This window comes from Alternaria ventricosa (genome assembly GCF_023758065.1).
Source record: "Alternaria ventricosa strain BMP 2768 chromosome Unknown scaffold_34, whole genome shotgun sequence".
Classification (NCBI taxonomy): Eukaryota; Fungi; Ascomycota; class Dothideomycetes; order Pleosporales; family Pleosporaceae; genus Alternaria; species Alternaria ventricosa.
The window spans coordinates 115944-138008 of NW_026055714.1; the positions used below are offsets into that span (position 1 = coordinate 115944).

General features: G+C 52.6%; 8 protein-coding genes across 8 annotated transcripts; 3 read left to right on the forward strand and 5 right to left on the reverse strand.

Moving 5' to 3' along the window:
* Window positions 1-513: 513 nt before the first annotated feature.
* J4E93_010699 (uncharacterized protein) lies at window positions 514-4327 on the forward strand (the record flags this gene model as incomplete). Its single annotated transcript, XM_049348577.1, has 3 exons — window positions 514-649; window positions 807-4054; window positions 4112-4327. The coding sequence occupies 3 exons, from the start codon at window positions 514-516 to the stop codon at window positions 4325-4327; spliced, it is 3600 nt and encodes a 1199-aa protein (XP_049194265.1).
* Window positions 4328-4555: 228 nt separating this feature from the next.
* Window positions 4556-5947, reverse strand: J4E93_010700 (uncharacterized protein; the record flags this gene model as incomplete). The annotated part of the gene is made up of 2 exons (XM_049348578.1): window positions 4556-4993; window positions 5123-5947. The coding sequence occupies 2 exons, from the start codon at window positions 5945-5947 to the stop codon at window positions 4556-4558; spliced, it is 1263 nt and encodes a 420-aa protein (XP_049194266.1).
* An 879-nt stretch (window positions 5948-6826) lies between these two features.
* Window positions 6827-7653, forward strand: J4E93_010701 (uncharacterized protein; the record flags this gene model as incomplete). Its single annotated transcript, XM_049348579.1, has 2 exons — window positions 6827-6832; window positions 6895-7653. 2 exons carry the CDS (start codon window positions 6827-6829, stop codon window positions 7651-7653), a joined length of 765 nt encoding a protein of 254 aa, XP_049194267.1.
* A 1067-nt stretch (window positions 7654-8720) lies between these two features.
* Window positions 8721-9601, forward strand: J4E93_010702 (uncharacterized protein; the record flags this gene model as incomplete). Its single annotated transcript, XM_049348580.1, has 2 exons — window positions 8721-9101; window positions 9176-9601. The coding sequence occupies 2 exons, from the start codon at window positions 8721-8723 to the stop codon at window positions 9599-9601; spliced, it is 807 nt and encodes a 268-aa protein (XP_049194268.1).
* A 3544-nt stretch (window positions 9602-13145) lies between these two features.
* J4E93_010703 (uncharacterized protein) lies at window positions 13146-14623 on the reverse strand (the record flags this gene model as incomplete). Its single annotated transcript, XM_049348581.1, has 3 exons — window positions 13146-14279; window positions 14405-14566; window positions 14621-14623. The coding sequence occupies 3 exons, from the start codon at window positions 14621-14623 to the stop codon at window positions 13146-13148; spliced, it is 1299 nt and encodes a 432-aa protein (XP_049194269.1).
* A 447-nt stretch (window positions 14624-15070) lies between these two features.
* Window positions 15071-18784, reverse strand: J4E93_010704 (uncharacterized protein; the record flags this gene model as incomplete). Its single annotated transcript, XM_049348582.1, has 3 exons — window positions 15071-15620; window positions 15672-15972; window positions 16021-18784. 3 exons carry the CDS (start codon window positions 18782-18784, stop codon window positions 15071-15073), a joined length of 3615 nt encoding a protein of 1204 aa, XP_049194270.1.
* Window positions 18785-19164: 380 nt separating this feature from the next.
* RHP51 (RecA recombinase Rhp51) lies at window positions 19165-20357 on the reverse strand (the record flags this gene model as incomplete). The annotated part of the gene is made up of 4 exons (XM_049348583.1): window positions 19165-19985; window positions 20033-20100; window positions 20150-20229; window positions 20280-20357. The coding sequence occupies 4 exons, from the start codon at window positions 20355-20357 to the stop codon at window positions 19165-19167; spliced, it is 1047 nt and encodes a 348-aa protein (XP_049194271.1).
* Window positions 20358-20892: 535 nt separating this feature from the next.
* J4E93_010706 (uncharacterized protein) lies at window positions 20893-21899 on the reverse strand (the record flags this gene model as incomplete). Its single annotated transcript, XM_049348584.1, has 3 exons — window positions 20893-21235; window positions 21291-21514; window positions 21570-21899. 3 exons carry the CDS (start codon window positions 21897-21899, stop codon window positions 20893-20895), a joined length of 897 nt encoding a protein of 298 aa, XP_049194272.1.
* Window positions 21900-22065: the final 166 nt, after the last annotated feature.

Genomic DNA, 22065 nt, shown 5'->3' on the forward strand with positions numbered 1-22065 from the left:
ACGACATTCTGCGCGCGCTGGCGGGAGTGACTGAACAAAGCGCTCTGTCGCCATACGTCATTTGGGGATCACTGCGACGCACCAACCACGTCTCTTTTCATCTCAACGTCTTTCACTCACCCGTCTAGCTCCGCACCGATAACACTGACCAGCGATTCCGCCGCTCCAGTGTACTTCCCCTGCTTCGAGCTACGGCTTTCCCTACTTTTGACAGTCCGTTTAACCATGTTGCAGGCGCGCTTTTGTCGAGCTCCGTCTCCTCCAATGAGAATGGACGCCTCGAGCACACCCTAAAGATTCAACATTAACGCGTTGATTGCGCAGGCCGCATGGAATTGACTCTCTGGCTCTTGCCCTGCCGATCATTCAATCCTACCACTACCTATATTTCGTTCCTTTTTCCGCCCCCGCCTGCCTAGAGCTAGTCCTACATACGATTTAGAGCTACCCTCGAGCTCGATATCAAGCTCTACCCGGATCCAGTTGTCCACCGATTGTTACTTCGCCCCCAGGATGAAGTTCGGACACAACCTACCAAGGAACCAGGTCCCGGAATGGGCGGCGTCTTATATCAACTACAAGGGCCTCAAGAAGCTCATCAAGAACGCTGCTGATGCTTCGAAAGATGGCTCGGCTCCAGATCTTGCTGGTAAGTAGACTTCAACTCTGCCAAGACTCATACCAAATACTTCATGGCTATGCTTCACCAAGCTGTTGTGGATATCTTGGAGTCGTCACGAGCGCGTCATAATTATCGCGACCATTGAACTTCAAGTCGCAGAACACGTGGCTAACATTCACCCCAGAGTTCTTCTTCTCGCTCGATCGCAATCTCGAAGACGTCGACAACTTCTACAACCGCAAATACGCCGAAAACGCACGACGATTGAGGCTTCTACATGGCCGCTACGGACGAGTCGCACAATTGCCCGACGGCATCGACAAGGATGAAGCGCAGGATCTCATGGGTGCGCTGCTCGAGCTGCGCGGTTCAATGCGGAAGCTTCAATGGTACGGAGAGGTGAACCGTAGAGGCTTCATCAAGATCACAAAGAAGCTGGACAAGAAGATCGAGACAGTTTGTCTGCAGGAGCGCTACTTGGCGTCGAAAGTCAACCCAAAGCCTTTTGCGCATAACCTGCCTCTAAATCAGGATATGAAGGCAGTCAACGAGTGGCTCTCGGGATTGAGCGACATCAAGACATTCGACGACACAGGCTCCTCACATTCGGCTGCTTCTTTGGGCAGAGTTCCAGGTCGCTCGTTACACCTTCCCGCGGGCCTCCTCGACGCTGTGGATACGGCTATTCGGGGCGATAAGGTCGAAGATCTCAACCAGAAACTCACAGAAGCTGCGGCGAGCAATGGCATTTCGAGTGCTTCGTTCCAGCAAGTACTCCTGAACTTCCTGCAACGCGCCATCTCATGCCGAGCAAAGTCATGTATCGAGAGATTGCTCAAGGACATTATCTCACTAGATGAGGAAGACGACATCAACAAGCGCAATTGCATCCACCGACTTGTCATCAATATCGGCCGATCGAAAACTGGGGACACGTTCGGTGCTGATGGAACCCTTCTCCAGAGCTCTAGCGAGTCGCGCAACTTCATTGTGCCTGCGACGGATCCCAATCGCCAACCTCGCCCCTGTACCACCACCGAAGAAGAGTCGACGCAACTTCTCAGCGAGAATGATGAGTCGGTGCGGTTACTCGTTTACCTGCTTGATCAACTCCAGGCTGAGCAGCGCAATGCGCTGCAATCGCGGGACTCCTATGGCAGACTTCCGCTCCATTATGCTGCGCAATATGGATTTGTCGTCATTTGCCAGGTCGTTATGAAGCACATGCAAGACTGGGGTCAGTTTGATGTCGCTCAGGGAATTGACTCCGCATACTGGCAGGATGCTGAGGGTAACGCTCCTCTGCATCTCAGTGTAATGGGTGGCCATCCCCTCACCACCAAAGCTCTCCTCGATGCGGAAAACTGGCGCGGTACCACAGAAGAACGCCTTACATCCCGCAAAACTATCGCGAGATCAGGAGCAGCTTTGACCCTGGCAACCCGGTCGAACTTCGTAGACATTGTCAAGCTCCTGGTCGAGGCGGGTGTTGACGTGAACTATACGGATGAGGGTGGTGAGACCGCACTACATATGGCGGCACGCTACGGTTACGACGAGTGCGCCAAGGTTCTGCTGGCAGGATCCAGTATGAACAAGGCGGAGGTCGATGTACCCGAGAAGACTTTTGCCTGGACGCCACTCTTCATCGCTGCTGTCGATGACCATGTCTCCATGGTGGAGATTCTAGCCGCGGCCGGAGCTGATCTCCAGAGGTGCGATAACTCTGGCTGGACCGCAAAGGAGCACGCCACGCTCCGTGGTCACATTGCGGTAGCAATTAGACTTGCAGAACTTGCCCCTGCGACAGAGCCGCCACTTGTCGCACCTAAGGATACACGTATTGCTCGAGCTGGCTCCCCCACACAATCTTCTCTTGATGAGCGACGGTCTAAGAATCTGAACCGAGATACCAACACCCCTGTTCAAAAGGCGCCCGAACCCGTGAAGACCTTTGGTCATCGTTACTTAACCAAAGAGACGATGATTCTAGTCAGCCTTGGTTCAATGGACGCCAGGAAAGATGTGCCCGCCGTGAAACTGGATGACATACCTCTTGCCGACGCGCATGCGACGCAACTCGACACCGCTTTATCTGTGGTTGTGAATGCGTCTGGCGCAAATGGAGAGCCCTCCGTCATCGATTTACCCATCCAGGAAAACATCGCGACTGAGCCCATCACCTTCATGACTAGCGACGCCACCAAAGTCAAGCTGCTTTTCGACATTGTCCCAACATATGCAGGTTCTCAAGAGCGTGTCGTAGGACGTGCAGTGGCACTGCTGTCGACCATCAAGACCAGCATTGGATCTAAGCGTATCTCACTCCAGGGAGACATGAAGGTACCAATCGTGGCTGCCTCGACACTGGACGTGATTGGCACTGTCAACTTCAACTTCCTGATCATTACACCCTTCCATCACCCGAGCATGTCCATCACAGAACAGCACACTTACTGGAAGAAGATGGCCGCATCGACCATGGTCATCGGCCACCGCGGTCTAGGAAAGAACACCGCCTCACGCACGTCACTACAACTTGGCGAGAACACGATTCAATCCTTCATTTCCGCTGCCAACTTGGGTGCGGAGTATGTGGAGTTTGACGTTCAGCTAACCAAGGACCATGTGCCGGTTATCTATCACGACTTCCTTGTTAGCGAGACTGGTATCGATGCACCCGTACACACGCTTACACTGGATCAATTCCTGCACATAGGCGAGGGCCAGAAGCCACGATCCTCTCGCGCTGGATCGCCAGAAACTGTGCCTGTTCTGAACGGTGCAAATGGCACAGACGACAAGCCCAACACCCGGAGACTCCGATCATACTCAGTCGACAACTCGAAACAGCGCAACATCCACACTGATCGTCAGAACGAGCTCGCGGAGCGAATGAAGTACACCCGCGACTTTATGAAAAAGGGTTTCAAGGGCAACAACCGTGGAACCTCTATCCAGTCCTCATTCACGACCCTAGACCGCATGTTCGATGAGCTGCCTGAATCAGTCGGTTTCAACGTCGAGTTCAAGTACCCTATGCTTTACGAAACCGAGGACGAGGAGATGGACCAGTATGCTGTTGAACTGAACCAGTTCGTCGATACAGTGCTGCAGAAGGTGTACGACAGGATGGGCCAACGGAACATTATCTTCTCGTCTTTTAACCCGGACGTCTGCCTCATGCTATCCTTCAAGCAGCCCTCCATTCCGGTACTGTTCCTTACCGACGCGGGAACCTTGCCAGTAGGTGATGTGCGAGCGGCCAGTCTACAAGAAGCCATCCGCTTTGCTAGCCGTTGGAACCTGCTGGGAGTCGTCACCGCTGCTGAGCCCTTGGTCATGTGCCCGCGACTCGTCAAGGTGGTGAAGGAAAGTGGTTTGGTGTGCGTCTCGTATGGCATACTGAACAACGACCCTAAGAACGTCCTGGTAAGTCATGCCCTCGCAGGCTTTCACTTCACGCAACAGTTACTAACAGCAAAACAGCTCCAACGAAACGAAGGCATCGACGCCGTCATCGTCGACAGCGTGCTGAAGGTCCGCCAAGGACTCCAAGCACCGCACCAAGACTCTACCAACGGCGTCGTCAACGGCGCGTCGCTCGTCGTTCCGTCTGAATCTGTGCCTACGATTAAGCAGGCGGATGAGGTCTTGCAGAATGGTGACGAGAGTAAGGTGGCCGCTGCGAACGGAGTAGTGTGAGCTGCGGGGACGCACTTTCAACAATGGGTGGCTAGCGTTGGATTTCATAGATTTGAGCGTGTTTGATCCCTGGGTAGTCCCTCAACGGGCTTGGATTTGGTCCGTTTAATCGATCGGTTGCGAAGTACGACTATGCTATCGCTCGTCAGTCCTTTCTTCCTGCTCCACACTCAGGTCTTTGATCGTAAGAAGTCCCGAACCAATAATTCTAGCCGTCGGAAGTATACACTACGCGATTTGCGCAAGTGCCCATTCATCCAAGCTGTCGTAGGAAGCTTCATCGTCGCTGTGATTGTACACATCTCCGCCACCCTCCTCATCCTCATCGCCCTCTTCTTCCGAGGTATACTCATCCTCGTACCTATCATACCAACCATCCGGGCGTTCACTATCACTATACGCACTGCTATTCGTATGCCACAGCATCGAACAGCCTCCCGAATCGGAACTGTCATCGTATCGTTTCCATCGGACGTTCCATCTCCCCAGATGCAGCAGCCGCTCGAACGATTCATAATCCCACCTAGCTCGGTACTGTGGTAGGTTTCTGGCGAAGTCCATTTGGTAGTATTTGTTGATATCGCGGGTGTAGCGTAGTAGGCTCTTGGGCTTGTAGTGCGCTTTGGGGTTGTAGTTGCCGTTGCGCGTTACTTGTGAGGCTTTTTCCTGGGAGAGGGGTTAGTGGGGGATGGAGAGGGATGGGGGTGGGTGGGGTATCTGGATAAGGAGTTTGTTATGCGGAGCTTTGTGTACAGATGAGGGGGAGTGTGACGTAAGTCCGATAGATGTACCAACCTTTTCCCATTCCTCCTTGCTGAGGCGGAAGAAGTCTAATACGTGCTCGAACATCTTTTGCGTACTGTTCGGGGGGTAATAGTAACAGAAGCAGTGGTTACCCTCTTCGCTACAAGCACTACCGTACCCATCATCTTCACTTTCACTACCATCGCGTTCATTCCTGTTACGTTCTTCAGAGAGAGCAGTCTGGGTAAAAGCCTTATTCCCATTCCATGCAACTTCGACCTCGAAGCCAGCATGTATCGTGTCATACACCGGTCCGCGTATCGCCTCCAGTACGTTCAAGAACCCACGTTCGTAGTCCCGCCGAGCGGTGACTTGATCTTGAGTCCTCGCATCAGCACCGCCACCTGGATAACTGCCCATCGTCAATTCGATCATGATCTTCACCGGCCAACGGCGTCTTCCTCGCACAACGAGGGACAAGCCAGATGTCAGTTTCTGATACAAATCGTTGAGGTGTCTCTTCTCCCTCGCAATCGCTTCTTCTGGATCTTCCTCCTCGACAAGCCAGCCCTCCCAGTCCACTTTCGATCGAGTGACTACCTTGTCAATATTGAGGTAAATGTGCAGCACTCGGATAAACTCGTACGGTTTAACGCCGAGATTGAACATATCCTTCGTGAGCGTCTTCTTCAAGTTCGTGACGTTGGTAACCTGGTGCTCTCTGAAATAGTAGTATTCCACTGCTTCGCTGGCGACTTTTCTGCCCACGTAGGCTGCGCTGTATATACGATATTGGTGCTCAACGTAGGCGTTCTTGCGCTGCTCTATATCTCCAGCTTCCACGGGCCAGAAGAATGGTTTTTCGATGAAGTGCATGTACACGATGTCACGTATTTTCCGGGGAATTTTGGCATGAAATGCTGTTGCGAAGTGGCGGCAAGCTTGTCGCTCGAGTTGGGCAGTAGATAGCGGTTTTCTGTGATGATTCCTTCTGCACAGGCGTGAATTTTGCGGAAGGTGGCGACGACGATGCAGGAATGGGAATACCTGGGTGGCTTCGTAGCCCCATCTCCCAGACGCGCATCATCGAGATGATGGCCCTTCGGAGGCATCGCTGCGCTGGCTTTTTGCTTCTCCTGCTTGAAAATGGGTCTGTCAGAGTACGCCCCGCGATGAACGGAGGTGAGCGGTCTGGACGCATGGTCCGTGCCGACCTCGGGACCTCGGGATAAAAGGGGCCATGCGTCGACGCGTCAAACGATCATTGGAGGAAGCCCTGGAGAGCTCGACATGCCTAGATATCTAGACGCTATTTGGTACCATCAATGCCCCACTTTCCATCCTCGCAGGTGCAGACGACGATCGAGAAGCGCAACCACTCCAGTGTACATATTGGCTATGTAGTCTGGAGTTCTTGCATCGCGTCGATCCAGCTGACGTTTGACAATCCTCGGGCTGTTTACGCCCTTACCAGCGGCATTCCGAGCCAGAGCCGGAGTACTCAGACGACCATTCGGATATGGATTCAGATTGGGAGTCAGAGTACTCATGGGATCTCACGAAGGAAAATTCGAATCCGTTGAATCCGGAAGAAATTGAGTGTTGGAGGACGCCTTGGGTGCGGTACATCGACAAGCCATACAACCGCGATAGACCATCCAAGTACGGTCGTCTGCACTGCAAAAGGCTGAATCATACCTGATTAACGTTGTCATAGGGAACAACAAAAGATAGTGGCAAGGCGCGATCGAGAGCATGTCCGTGAAATTGCGTCCAAATTACACGTTAAACTGCCCCGAGAGTTACGCGATGAAGTGTACCAGTACCTTGTTGCTGAGGAGGACACATTCTGGTTTAGACAAGGTATGGAAGGTCTTAGCACGGCATCTGATGAGCAATATGTCAAGGAACGCTATAAAGTATTTTGCCCATCTTATGTGGGCTACGAGGTTGCATGCGAAGCCGCGGAACGCTACTATGCTACCAACGTCTTCGATGCGGGCACTCAATCCTACCATTCGTATGGAGACCACCCTACCAAGCTCCCGGGATTACAGTATCTCAAGCCCCAAATAGTGGAGGACTTGTTCGGCCTGGGTATATTGCCGTACAAGTTCATTCGGCACTTATTCATCCGTATCGATCTCACTGACATATGCCCGCCCATGTCGATCAACCCCGAGGAGCCCTCCCGCGATGAACTATCGGATCTCGAGAAGCTACACGATGACCTAGAATCCGGGCTCTCGCTGATTGTGGAGAAATCTAAGCTTGACGTCACTGTTCAGATTATGCCCAGCGAAGATGAATGGTATTGGGGAGGGGAACCGGATGAAAGAGACATGAAGCCGGCCGATGGAGATCCATACCGTATCGGGTTTCTGAATGTGGAGCGCAGTCTTCTTAATGTGTTGGAGGCGATGAGGAAATCTCTCTACGATCTGAAATACTCCGGCTCTTCGGTTACAATCTTATGCCTGATGAATGTCCGCCGGCCACCAAAAGACAGGAGGATGCGAGGGCTATTTCACCTCACTAAAGAAAATTGGGAGAAGGGCAGTCTGCACACAACGAATGGGTAACAAGGCTAACTATGGCGAAAGGAGAAGGAAGAGCACATGCTGCAATGGGGACACTATAACCCTCGCCAGAACTTCATCGAGCAAAGCATGCTGGCAGACGGTCCTACCATCTATAAAGACGAGTTTGCCCAAATGCTACCTCAGTTGAGGAGAAGATGGGGCTATGAAGACTTTGAGACTCTCACCTATGCTTCCGGCACATATCACATTGTTGGAGCTAGAAAAGGTTGGTAATAAAACACTTCAATCCAAACACGCGCAAGGAAGAACGTGGAGTACTTGAGTAGTTGCATTCTACTCTCACGTGATGCAGGTGACCTTGACATGTTGGCGTGCGTTGCTTGCAGATCTCGAACCTGCACGGACCTGCTGTGCCCCACAACAGTGGCAGGGGCTGGTTGGCTTTTCACTCGAGAGCGCGGAAAGAGGGTCGTCTCGCAGACGTACGCTCAAAGAAACACACAAGTAAAACGCGTTTTGCAACGCAGTAATGCCTCCCAAACGCAGTGCCCCTAAACGCACACGACAGAAGGGCGAGTCCTCTAGACCGTCAAGGTATTGCCATTTACATGCGATTGCGATATCCTAGGTATTCACGCTGTCCTAGGGAACACCGTGCAATAGACCCACGTGCGGAAGTACGCCGTGAGCGGGAAGCTTGCTATAGTCTAGCGACAGCAATCTGGACCAAACTTCCTCAGAAGTTGCGATGCTCCATATATGAGTACCTAATCGACGACGACTACCCGGATCCGGCCCAATTACGAGCTCGCGAGACTGGCGAGGATGCCTATATCAAACCAAGCCTACGCATATTCAACCCACCATACGTACCTAAGGCGCTCGCGCGTGAAGCGGCAACGGTCTGCTATCGTCAATCACATATTTGTTGCAAAACAAGAGAACTGAATGATGTGCTTACAAACGACATCTTCGACCTCAATGTCTATCCATACAATTGCTTTTCCATGTTGCATTTGACTATCAGCTTAGAGAATATGCGCGGTGAGGCATTTGCATTTGACCTTTCCAGATCAACGGTCGCTAACAGCTACCCAGCACAAGATATGGCGAAAGAGAAAGCAGACCTCACTGAGCTCTACCAGACCCTCGAGGAGAACTTCTCCCGTTATTTGGGGGTTTCTCCAATGTCACAGACCGTTCATATCCTCTTGTACATGGAAAGCTACGACTACGTCCAGTCGCCAAGGAGGAAGAGTGAACTTAAAGACATGCTGGACTGCGAGCGCGTTTTCCTAAATGCTCTAGAAGCCATTCGCAAGCCAGTGTATGACCTGATACACCGTGGAGTCAAGGTAGTGATCACATGGCAGGAAGATCCCTGTGATTACTCCAACGACAGAGGATGTGAATGTGTGGAGGATGGCAAGACCTGGGAAACTCCCATGCCGAATCTCTTCCACCTCAGCAAGGAAGAATGGGAGCAGGTACGCAGCAAGATCACTCCATATCATCCATGCCCATGTATTGCAGAAGGACCATTGCTAACGCGCTGTGGTAGGAGAAAGCCGAGGACATGGGTGTCCATGATGAATGGAATCCCTTAAAACACTACAAAGAGAAGGAAATGATACGAGACTCATTGACGGGTCATTACTCAGGAGGATTCACCTACAGTCTTCCTGATTCCAGAAAGCGGTGGCAGTATCGTTCGTTCCACAAGCTGATTCGCATCGAAATGCTGGACCTGATCGATAGTGATGAAGAGTCTGGAGTGTGTCCTTGGAGTAGTGAGGAGGATGGGGATGGTGACGACAGCGATGATGGAAACGAAGAAAGTGAAGAGGACGACGACGACGATGAAGAGGGTGATAGCGAAGAGGAGGGGTACGACAGCGATGATGGGTATTGGGACAGTGACATTGAAGGGGAGCAAGGAGGCTACGAAGCTACATATGATAATTTGGAGCGGTGGGGAGTAGCTTAGACGTCGAGTTAATGATGTCAGGCTTTCAATATCAGAGCGTGCACCAATGCACGGGCAACTTCGGAATCTTTCCGCATGACGCGAGTTGGAAGGAGTCACTGCGACACCGCCAATGTGGGCGCAGACCAGCCGCACCACTCCTACAAAACGCGCACTATCGACGTGGCTTTCTCACTCACACCAAAACGAGCATCTGCAACTACCTTTCCCAATAGAAACAAGACAAATGTATGGCCGTCGGTCAGTGTTCCAGCAAAACATTTCGACAAGCGACCGATGTGCTCTTTTCGTCCAGGTTGTCCTCGAAGTCAGTCTGATCGATTGCATGGGAGCGATATTATCATGCGCCGTATCAACTACCCCATATGCAAATTCAAAAGGAACGCATGACATGTTTGTGTCTCGCCCAATGCGCTATTTCACGTGAGCCTGCGAACCGGCTATGAAACCCACCTTACGGTGCGACTTCACTCATCAACAAACCATTCCGGGGGTGTTACCAAAATGTCTATGTACATAAATCATGGAGAGCCTCTGTCTTCGCCGACTCTCTCAAAAACTGCGCCTTTCCAATCGATGGGTCTTCGCAGTCTTCCCACGTCTCAAAAACGTACCCAAAACGAATATGAGAAGAAGTAGCTGGCCTTCTGCGGTCTTCACACGAGCACTAGCATCCAAACCTCCTGGGCCATATGTCTGCATGACTTTGATATATAAACCTACCGCATCGCGAGCTTTTCCCTCCTATATACAAAATCGCATTCTGCAAATCCAAAAGATTTGATGGGACCCGTATGAGGAAGACTGCTCTTCTACGAAAACTACTTTCTGACATTTCATGGTCGTCTCCTTCTTTCGCGTTTCCGAAACTGAAGCAAATTGATTTGATGGGAGCCCGCCGTTCAGCGTCGACTTAGGTCTCAAAAGTTGCATACCACAGTTTATGACCAGGGCCAGCTCTGCGTCGTTATCATCTTAGGAGCTCGAGGTATAAAACCCTCTCCGCTACTTCGATCTCAGTCCATCAATACACCTCATTTAAGCCTCATCTTTTCCAAAACATCACCAAGTTTTGGCGATGTAGGCGGCGTCTGTTTTCCAAAAGCCAAAAGGCCATCATCCATGTCTTCTCCGCCTCGCTCTCTCCCTAAAACTGGCGTTGGCCGACTTCATGGCTGGAGAAGCCGACCAAAGCCCACAACACCCTAAAAGCTTGTGATGTAGCCATCATGTTTGGCAGTCTGACGGAGTGTATATATGCATGTTTTTGCGCACTGCCGTTCAAAAACAATACCACTATGAAGCATGAGCAGTGCCTCCTGCACGGTATCCGACATCCTACTCTCCATTCCCAAAGCTATACGCAAAGTTTGGATGGCAGCAGTCATCTTTCCGTCTCAAAATGAGCGACCAGAAGTGACTATGTGTCTGCCTTCTCTTCTGCTATTCCCAAAAGCATGAATGGATTAAGGAATGAAAGCGCCGTCGCGCGACGAAAAAACAACCTGCGCGTACGAAAACACCTGAAGAGAGGAGATGATGTTCGCAGCGTCTCCTTGACCCGTCTATAAAACGAATATTCTGGCTGCTGTGTCTCTCTTCTTTCTATATCCAACATTTCTATCCCTCTTTCTCAAAAGCTAAAGACGAATTGTGCATGGAGCTGTGGATTCGCGTCTCAAAATCTACTACCAAGGCACCGATGTGTTCGCCTCTCCTCCGCGGCGTTCTCAAAATGTTCCTGAGCTGTCCCATGACGGTGTCTTTCTCCCGCGAACAGATTATCTAAACATCAAAAAAGAAAACATGACTTACGATGTGTGCGCGCTGCCCGTGCGTCGCCCATCTATAAAGTCTCCGTCTGCGACGGCTCCTCTCTTCTTCTCTACATCCACTCTTCTATTGTGGGTTTCCAAAAATCATCATCTATCACTACATGGCGGCTGTGCGTCTTCTTCCAAAACCCGCACCCTGGCCTGCTATGAGAGCAGGAATCCGCCTCTTCTTTTAAACGTGGCTTGTCGAATGCGTATGGAGACTGCGCCTCCTATTCTCAAAACCGCATCCAGAAGCGTTCATGAGTGCTTCTGTGCTCTTCAAAAACTCACCAAGTTCTTCCCCATGACCAGCTTCCCTCGTCCAAAACCATCATGAGCGCACGAAAAGAACAAGGCTTGCTGACATGAGCACGAACCTCGCGAGGCTCGAATATAAAACCTTCTGCTCGCGACTGGAGTACTCTTCTCTCAACACACTACTTCTTCCTCTTTTTTCTGAAACAGTGCGAACAAGATGCTATGAAGACTGTCTCTTCTTTCCAAAATTATGCAAAAGCGCGACATGTTCTGCCCTTCCCGTCCAGCCACCGCGACGAGCTTGTCTCTACCAGAAATGATCCGGGACATGTACTATGTGGACGCCGCTCCCTCTGCCTCGGCATATAAAAGCCTTCTGTGGTTGCGGGACTACTCTTCCTACATCCTCCACCTTCCTCATCTTTCTCCAAAAACACCACTCTCACAGCGGATGGAGACTGTGCCTCTCTTCCAAAATACGAAAGTTACTTTGCATGTGTCCCGGCATTCTCCGCGAGCCACGCCAACAATACCAAAACAACACAAGAACCTCTACAACTTGTCCAAAAGCCGTTTCGTGCCGTTTCATGTGCGAGCACTGCCGCCCTTGGGCCTTCACTATAAAACCTCCCACCGGCACTCCCTCTTCCTTCCTCTTTATCCACCACTTTCCCCGTCTTTCTCCAAAGATACGAAGTCGCGTTATTATGGAGACAGCGGCTCCTTCCAAAAGAATGGACAGAACATCTTATGTGTTCGGTCTGGCCCTCTCTTTCTCCTTCCTCGAAACACAAAAGAGCCCGCAGAGCTTGACATGCGAGCACTGATCTCCAAAAACAAGGAAAACCTGGCGATGAGGTCGAAAAAGCTTTTTCCGGGCTGCACATGGCTGTGTACGCGGTGGCTGTGTTGTCATACCAAGAGATGACGCAACATCGGACATGAAAGACGGAAGTGAGAAAAGAGAGATTGGTGATGGGGTATAAAAACCGCGAACATCCACGCTATGCTCTTCCTCCTTGCTTCCTTCTCTTGTACACCACAACAGCAGGTGCAACCAAACATGGTGGACTGGTTTCGATGTGTCGAAAAAGATAAGTCGAAAAAGCATGTCTGGACTTCGGTGCCGGCCATTCTTCAAACTTTATGTCGCCCGCGGTACGAGGCACCTAGGAAGTGGTGAGCCTCATCCAGTGTGTAGGCGATGATGACGATCATCATCACGCAACTCAAGCACCCGATGAAATGAATGTTACCTCGCTGATCGTAGGAGTGTAATTCATAGGGTATAAGCACTACCACCTTACTACCGTCCCATCCCATCTTTATCAACACTCGCCGTGAACTCGCATCATCATCATGAAGCAAAACGCCATATCGCTATGCAAACCACCTCTCACCCGCTCTTCCCAGTTCCCGCCGCCCCTCCGTCATTCATCGAGCACCCCCTCCATTAACTATCCCCCACATCAAAGCCGTCCAACCCCCATCCTAACCCCCCAATCCCCCCGATTAAACCTCTTCAAATCGCCCCCCGCCCTCTTAAACCTCTTCATCTCCCACCTTTCCTTCTTCTCAAACTCCTCTGTTGCGTGTCTTTTGCGTACATCCGCTTTACTAACCCCACTGACACCACCACTGCCACTCTTACCACTCTTACCAACCGAACCAACCCCACCGCCCACGCCACCTTCGTGTATCACCATCGCATCTTCCCAACTAAACGAAAACTCTCTGAAGAGGGGGTGAGTTTGGTTGTTGGGTTGGATGGCAGCGAAGGGGTTTTGAGTTGAGAATTTGAGGAGGTCGGGGGTCTCGGTGTCGGGTTGTGTTGCTGTTGCTGTTCCTCCCGTTGCGGTAGAAGGATCGGTGTGGGTATTCCGTTTCGATGTCACAGTCGTAAACGGGTCCTCTTCATCTCCATCCCCATCCCCATTCTCATTCTCTTTCTCGTTCTCATTCGGTGTAGAAACAGGCGGTGTATGCGCACCCGGCACAGCGAAAATCCGTTTCTGCGGTGGGGAGTCAAGCTGTATCCCGTCGCCCAGACCCTTAATCCCAAAGATATTACCCTGTCTCCTCGACTCAGGTACCTTGCTCCTCCTCGTCCCCTCCCTCCGTCCAGTCACCGCATCTTCCTCAGTCCCGCTCTCAGCATCCTGCGTCCCACCCCTCCTGACCCTGCTATTCTCCTCATCCTCACTCTTCATGCGCGTGAGTTTGGGTCCTGACGGCGTGACTTTAACCCGCTCTGTCTCCTTCCCTTTTGAATGTGTTTTCGCGATGGTTTGTTCCGGCTCTGTGGTTTTATCTTCGCCGCGCATCTGTGCTTCCCTCACATCTTGCTCGATATCCCTCGGTATCGCGGCGTGGATGTCTGTCATAAGCCTCGCCCTCCTACAATAACCCTCCCAGTCCTCCGTCGCCAGTTTGCCTGCTGCTTCGTTCAGCGCACTCGCTGGGTTCGGTTGTATGAGGAGGCAGGATATCGTAACAAGCACATCGCGGAGCTTGAGCGTGCTACTCCAGTCTCTTTTCAATGTCTCGACGCACACCGCGCCTGTTGCCTCATCAATATTCGGATGCCATAACCGCGTGCGGAACTGCGCTGTGGGCGGTGCGGTGGGGTAGGTGGGTGGGATGTCTAAATGGAGGCGCCATACCTAAAGATGGGTGTATGGAGTCAGTGTTTGTCTCACATGCAGTTCGTACATCGGCAATTACTTACGCCGGATGCGTAGGGTGTGCCGACGGGGCCGGCGAGGAGGATGTCGAGCGTAGTTAGGTCTGACGAGTCATCTGACCCCGGTGGGAAGAGATAATTTGGGGGGAGGCCGGCGGTGTGGAGGGAGCCGTGGTCGGCAGCGAGGCGGCGGAGGGATTTGGAGTTCTGAGTGTCTGGGTTAGTTGGGGGGACGCGCAGGGTAAGAGGGCGGGTGCGTACCATGGCTGCGTGGGTCGTTGTAGTATTTTTGTAGTTTGTGAGGTAATTAGGATGAGGACAGGAAATTATTGCGCCATGGTCGAGGCGTGAGGATCTGAAGGGGCGGTTGATGGCTGCTGTCTTCCAGCGGGCTGCAACGCACCTACCTGGAGGTTCGCGACGTCCCGCATCTGCACGCGTTCTAGCGCGTCATTGCATCAATCTCACCTGATCACCTCCAGCTTTCTCCATGAATCACAGTACAAACACTGCCGGATCACAAACTGCAATGAACATCCATCATTCGCTCAAAATCTGGATTCTCATAATCCCATCTAGCCACTCCACGATCCAATTCAGACCCAGCCAGATAGCAAATCTACATAACCCCCCGACCATCCCTTTCTCAATACCCGCAAAAGCCGCCAAAGAAATGCCGCGCTATAACACCACCAAGCCCTACATCAAACCTCACAGGATATCCATATCATCCACCGGATCCACAAAAGGAAACCGGCCACTCTCAATCGCCGCGATCCTGTCCAGCTCCGCCTGATACTCCTTCCTCAGGGAATCCAGCGTGATGATCTGCCGTCTAAGTAGCTTCTTGCCCTGACCGATGCCCCACTGCGGCGGGCCTCCGGTCGCTTCTATGCGCTGCTCAGCCAAGATGTACGCGTCTTCTTTGCTGACAGATGATAAGGTGTTGATGATCATGAGGTAGCACTGTGTGAGGGACTCGTCGGCTGGGTCGTGGATCTTGGTTGATGTTGTCTTGAGGCGCTGGAGGCGCTCGTGGAGGATCGATGCAGCGCCGCGGAAGTTGTTGCGGGAGATGCGGAAGGAGTAGAGGATTTGGTGGTAGGGTGGTCCGGACGCGAGGTTGAGTGTCTTCTGGCAGAGGGATGTGAGGATGGTGTCCACCGAGTCTGTTAGTCCGACGAAGGGGAACTTGAGAAGTTCGGTTGTTTGCGATTGGGCCACCATGGATGTGATGAGCGTCTGCAGGTCGGAGAGTTTTCTAGAAAATAGTCAGTATACGAAGTTTTGTGGAAGCAGTTCTTCGACTTACAAGGCCGTGTCCCGATGCCTGATCAGCGCACCGTATGCATCGTTGAATCTGGATGTTTGTATCGAGGCGGTGAACAGCCGTTGGAGCAGATCCGTCTTCAGTTCTACGTCTTCTTGGCCCATCAAAGATCGCAGCCCCAGCTTCGCAAAATCGGCAACGTAGGAGTACGCTTTGGCCTTCTCGAACAGACCAATGACATGACTGTAATAGTGCGCCAGACCTTCGGAGAATGAGTTTCGCTCCACTTCGGATATGAGGTTTGCTTTGTCTTCCTCCGCCACGTCGAACATGGGACCGAGGGCTACAGCGGTTAGTATCCTCGTGATAAAATCGCATATCGAAGACTTACCCAGAAAGTATGCAGGCTTCTGGAAGCACACAGAAGCCAGCTCCTTGTTGCCTAGCGCAAGGTACAGCCGTCCCTTCAGATACGACGCCCAGTGGCCTTCCGTGAGGAACTTGGAAAAGTCCTTAGCAAGTTCGTACTCTTGCTGATACAAGAGTATTCCCATCATATCCTCCACAGCGTTCTCAAAGTCGTGTTCTTCGAAGATGAATGACAACCAGCCGCGACTCCAGTGGGTAAGTAGACCCGCCTTTGGGTCTTTTGGTAGTGGCACCTCAAAGGCACGACTTCCGTAGATTCCCTCAAGAACAGTCTGGGTGATGGGTAACTTCATACCAGTCTTGTAAGTCTCGCTCAACATGCGGTTGAGATTGTCGGATGCAAGGCCGGTTCCGGTCTGGTGAGACCATACCGTACGGGCTAACCAAGAAACGACCATGCAGTCCTTATACCGCAGTAGAAGCTCGGCGAACACCTCAGACGCATCCCACTCGTCATGTGTCTCTCCCTCTAGCTCGATGAACATGAATAGCAGCAGGACAAGCAGATCAAGTAAAGCATTGTGGTCGTTCTCCAGGGTCTCCTTGGAAACGCATGACAACGCATTCAGCCCGTACCGCGCGATCTGCTTTCTCGACTGAGGCCTGCCGTCGTGCTCGTAGTCCAACTTCCTGATGGCGCGGAGGAAAGTCTCGGTACCCAGATCCTTGACTTCCATACCGAGCTCTTCAACAAGAGTTGTTACATCTTCGTCAGTCACATGCTGAGAAAGCTCGCTGTTGCCTTCGATCCATTCCATGCGATCTAAGATCGTGATGTTCCGGCTCTGAAGTAGGTCCATCTCCATGTGACGTTGGACCTTTTGCTGAACGAAGTATGGTAGTCGTTGGCGGAAGGAAGCTGCGGCATTCAGTAGACGTGCCACGTCTCGAGATTCTGATGTATCCAGAGTTTGCCGTAGAGGTTTGCTCAGGGTGCGCGAGCCTGAGATGACTGCTGCGTTCAGTGTAGTTACTTCCGACTCGCTGCAGTTCCTGATCGCAGAGATGTGGTCGCTCAACACTAGCCACGGCCTGTCAGTAGCCCGGTCGTAACTGAGTGACAACGATTCTCCCCTCCGCTTGTGCAAGTCCTTCACCAAGCCGTAGTATGCCTGCCACTCCGCTGTCAGGTCTTTGCTGAAGTCTTCGCCATGACCGCGTTCAATGGCAAGGGCGACAAGCGTGGCAACCAGACGTTCTTTTAGTGACCCTTTGTGAACTCGGTTTGACCGGTGTCGTATCCCCTCTAAGCCTCTCCTGTATATGCGCAACGCTGTTTCTAATGTCGCGATCGAGAATCGGCCCGGGTAGAACAGAAACTCGTACCACTCGTTCGAGAGATCCTGTTCCGGTTCCAACTCCCGCTCGCTTGGGTTCGCGGGATTGACCTTCAGTGCTTCGACGGTCAGAGGGCCCGAGTCGACAGACACCCAATCATTCTTCCACGTTTGTGTTCGTTGTTCGGCGTAGTCGGTGAGATCGAATTTGAGAGAGTAGACCTTGCTGCTCGGTCCCGATCTGGCACGTATCCAGATCTCTGAGCCCCTCCAGGTGTTAGGCCCTGGTATGATGTGGAACTCCTCCAGCGTCCATACGGTCGTGTTCATGAGTTCGTCAATCGGCGGAATGAGCTCTGAGTCTTGCGCAGCGTCGTAGAATCCGTGTTCTTGGTCATCTGCATCTCTCACACCCCAGAACTTGAACTGGTGCTGCTTTGGCGAGTACGTAACAACGTGGTATAATGCGCCTCCCACACCACCTGGAATGTTCACCACAGCCATCAGCATCGACTGCGAAGGTCCAATGGAGTATGAGCCATGAGACTTCTCCATGGCGAAGTCGTCGGCACCCAAGAGGTCGATGTGCGCGCCTGGCTTGCCTGACGCAATGTTCCACGCCCTGATCGAGTGGTCCAGACATACTGAGAGGATGTGCTTGTTGTCTGGTGATACCGCGACGGCAGCCGCAGCTGATACAGCAAAGTCTGCGTTCTCAAAGCGAACCGTGGGCTGCGCTTTCCACGAGAGAAGACCGCGCACCGACCAATTGCTCTGCTGATACCGCGATCCGTCCCAGATGTTGTTGGCCTTGTCCCAGATCAAGCGACAGATGGCCCCATCGTCGAGTGTGACTAGCAGTTCGTCTGCGCTCGCCGCGGCCAATCGGTAGGGTATGCGCCCGCTGAAGAGCGCCGGCTCGAACCTCTTGCACCACGTCTCCGAGTCCTGCTCTGAGGCTGCGGGGTTGGCGAAGAAGTCGCGGTGCAGGGTGATCGTGTAGAGCTCGTTGCCCGTGGTGATTGCAAAGACGGTCAATGCATCGCGGTCGGCAGGCTCAGCGAAAGCGACGCAAAAGGGTCGGATTGGGGCGGGGAATTGGAAGAGGAGCGTCAGGTTTGCTTCGAACTTGTCGGTGTAGTCGTGATCGAAGTCGGTCGCCTGGATCTCGAGCATCTTCCTGTTGTCCAGCACCCGCCAGAGGAAGCTGCGCGGGTAGGCATGGTGCTGCCGAAAGTACATGGACCCATCTGTAGCGAGATGGCGCCTTGTGAAGTCTTCCTCGTCCTTGTCCGCATAGAATTCCGTGATTACACTGCGCTTTACGCTGGATCGTGTGCTGAAGGGAGAATGCGACGGGATCGAAAATGCGATGGTCGAGCCAGGGTAGGCGGGCTCAATGTTCAAGCGCGCCTCTTTGTAGAGACACGTGCCTCCATGTTGGACCATGGTGCTCGCATGCGAAGGGGGTTCGGCCGTCGTTGCGGAGGGTGAGAGGTTCGGCGCGCGTTTGGGGTCGAGTTGCGGCGGTCGCGCGGAGGTGAAGCTCACGAAAACAATCGTTGCGCGACGATGGATGCGCGAAGCTGGCTGGTGCACGGACGCTTTGTCCATCACCGCAGGCTACCCTGAACGCAGCCCACTTATCTCACTCCCCACATAGTATGGCCATTCAATCCCAAGATAGGCCAGACAGTCCTGATGGACAAAATGCGCATTCATTCAGGTAATGTATTAGGATATCATACGGCTGCATAAACGTAAATCGTGTAAAACCAAAAGCTCTAGATCGCCACAACTCCATGGCGCTTCGCACCTCATCTCCCTCATCACCTGTTGTTCCTCTCCTCCAGGTCCTTCTCCTTGGGGTCGCCAATACCGTCTTCATTGATCGCGAACAAGCAATCGCTCTCTGGCAGACACGGACTGTCGTAGATCTTGCACACACGCGTCTCTCCCCTACCCTTTCTCAGACTGAGACGGGTCGTACTTGCGTGTGCAATAATGTTTCCTCCGATAGGCTTCTTGGGGTCGGGGTTAAACATGGCACTTGGTCCACCGTCCACTTGCGCGACGACTTGGTTCGTAATTACAACGGCGATACCAAACTCGTCCGCAAGCCGTTGTAGCGTGCGCATAAATTTGGCCAAATGCGTTTGTCGGGCAGAAAGCTCTCCGCGTCCAGCGAAATCTGTACGGTACAGTGCGGTGGCGGAATCGACAACGAGCAGCGAGAACCGTGTTTCCGTCATCATCTGTGCGGCCTGGTTGAGCAGCTCCAACTGATGATCCGAGTTGTATGCGCGCGCATAAGCGACATTGTCCAGAACTTCTTCGCCTGAGAGTCCGAATCGATTTGCGACGGCCAAGCATCGGACTGGACGGAAGGTACCCTCAGTGTCGATGTACAAGCATTTGCCCTCCCCACCTCCCATGTCGAACGGCAGCTGGCAGGTAACGGCTAGGGTATGGCAGATCTGACTCTTTCCCGTTCGGAACTCGCCGAATATTTCCGTTATGGAGCCTGTTTCGATACCTCCTGCCAGAAGTGTGTCTAGTTGTTTTGAGCCGGTCGTGATGGAGATCAATTCGCTGCGGCGAGAGTGCATTTCGGTAGCCGTGGTAAAGCCCATAGGGACGAGTTTGGATGCTATTGATGTAAGCGGCAGGCGATAGAGCCGCATCGTGGCCACTTACCCTCTGCAAGCAACTTCGAAGCCTTCTGTTCCGAAATTCCCTTTATTTGTTCGAGTGCTCGCCGTGGTCTGCCTGGCGTCAGTGGCGGGGCCAATTCCTATTCAATGGCCTACATACGTATAGGCAATAGACTCTACAGTGTTGAAGCCGCCCTCGACAATCAACTTGATGTCGCGTGCAGTCAACCCGTTGACTCCCTGGGGTCTTGTCAGTGTCTGTCGCGCGCCCAAAGACGGAGAAAGCCTACCTCAAGCGCAGACACGGGAGTGGGGGCTCCAGGGCCACCCATGGTGCTGTCCTCGAATTGTTCTTCTTCGGCGCTCATCTTGAAGGATTTAGGACTGTAAAAGGTATGGAGAGGTGGTGATGTGGGATTTGCGAGTGTGCTGTGCAGAAGGGAAGGATGAGTGGCGAGCGGGAATCTAGATCAGGCGCGTCTCGCAAGCGCCAAAACGCGAGATCACATGACGAATCGCCACGCAACCCCGGAACAGGCTCCAACGCTCATTCCCGACTTTACTCCGCAACATCACACATGCTTCACGCACAGGGTACAACTATATCGTATATTGAAATCACGCACTCATAGGAACTTAAGCTTCTGTTACGGTTTGCACACGCTGCACAATAGAACAAAAAGATATAGACTCCGGGACGAGTCTGTACCCCATATCTCATATAGAAGCGTTCTTTCTATAAGAATTTTATCCTTAGAAAGGGTGTTGTTTTGTTGTGCAGCGTGTGCGAACCGTAGCAGAAGTTCACTCGTTTCATATAAGGGTGTGTTGTACTGATTTGTTCATTTCTTTACTAAGTTCGTGGTATCATTGTACGTAAAGCCATCAGTCTTCTCAAAAGACCTACTCGTCATCGCCAAAGAAGACCTTGACCGGCAGCCAAGAGTCACCGCAGACCTTGAAGCGCTCAGGCAACGCGTTGATCTCCTTCATCTCCTCATCGGTCAGCTCCCAGCCATCAAGCTGGAAGTTACCCATGATGCGGGACGCTGTGACAGACTTGGGGATGACGCTGGAGCCGCGCTGGAGACCCCACATGAGCAGAACTTGCTGGACGGACTTGCCCTTGCTGTCGGCGAGCTTCTTGAGCTTCTCGTTCTTGTACAGGGGAGAGTCGGTTGAGCCGAGGCAGGAGTAGGCGGTGGCGTGGATTCCCTTCTCCTTGAGGTAGTCGAGGAGCTTGGGTCTGGCGTCACTGTTAATTGACGTGCGCATGGGTAAGCTGTTGGTGGTTGACTTACGAGGGGTTGTTGGGGTGGAGCTCGATCTGGTTCACGGCGGGTGTGATCTTGGTGCGCGAGTCGGCGAACAGCTTCTCGAGGTTCTGGATGGCGAAGTTGGAGACACCAATGTTCTTCACACGGCCAGACTCGGGGAGCTTCTGCATCTCGGCCCAGGTGTCCTTGAAGTCCCAGTCGGGGTAGTGCTTCTTGAGGTCATCGGGGTCGGTCGATGAGGGCCAGTGCTGGGAGGTTCGTAAGTATTTCGTCTTGTGAGAAATTGGACTTTCACAAACATACCATGAGGTAAAGGTCAACGTAGTCAAGACCGAGGTCCTTCAGAGAGGTGTTGATGCCCTCTTCGACGCGCTTGTGCCACGGGTTGTCAAGCTTGGTAGTAACCCAGATCTGCTCACGGGGAACACCAGAGTCCTTGATACCCTGGCCGACCTCCTTCTCGTTGCCGTAGGCAAGCGCGGTGTCGATGTGGCGGTATCCTCCCTCGAGAGCAGCCTTGACGGCCTCACGAACCTCACCAGGCTTTGATTGCCATGTGCCGAGACCGACAGCGGGGATCTTTGCGCCAGTGTTGAGCGTGAAGTGCTCCTTAGTCCAGTTCTTGGGTGCCATTCTTGCTAGAGTACGAATCATAAATTGAAAGGTAAAGTTTGGGATGTAGGAGGATGGGAAAGTGGCAGGAAGCGCAAACTTTTGAATGGTGAGCTGAGCGAGGGGCACAGCCGACGCGTTGTGTACCCCTCCTACGTCAGGGCCAACATTCACCCATTGCATCGCT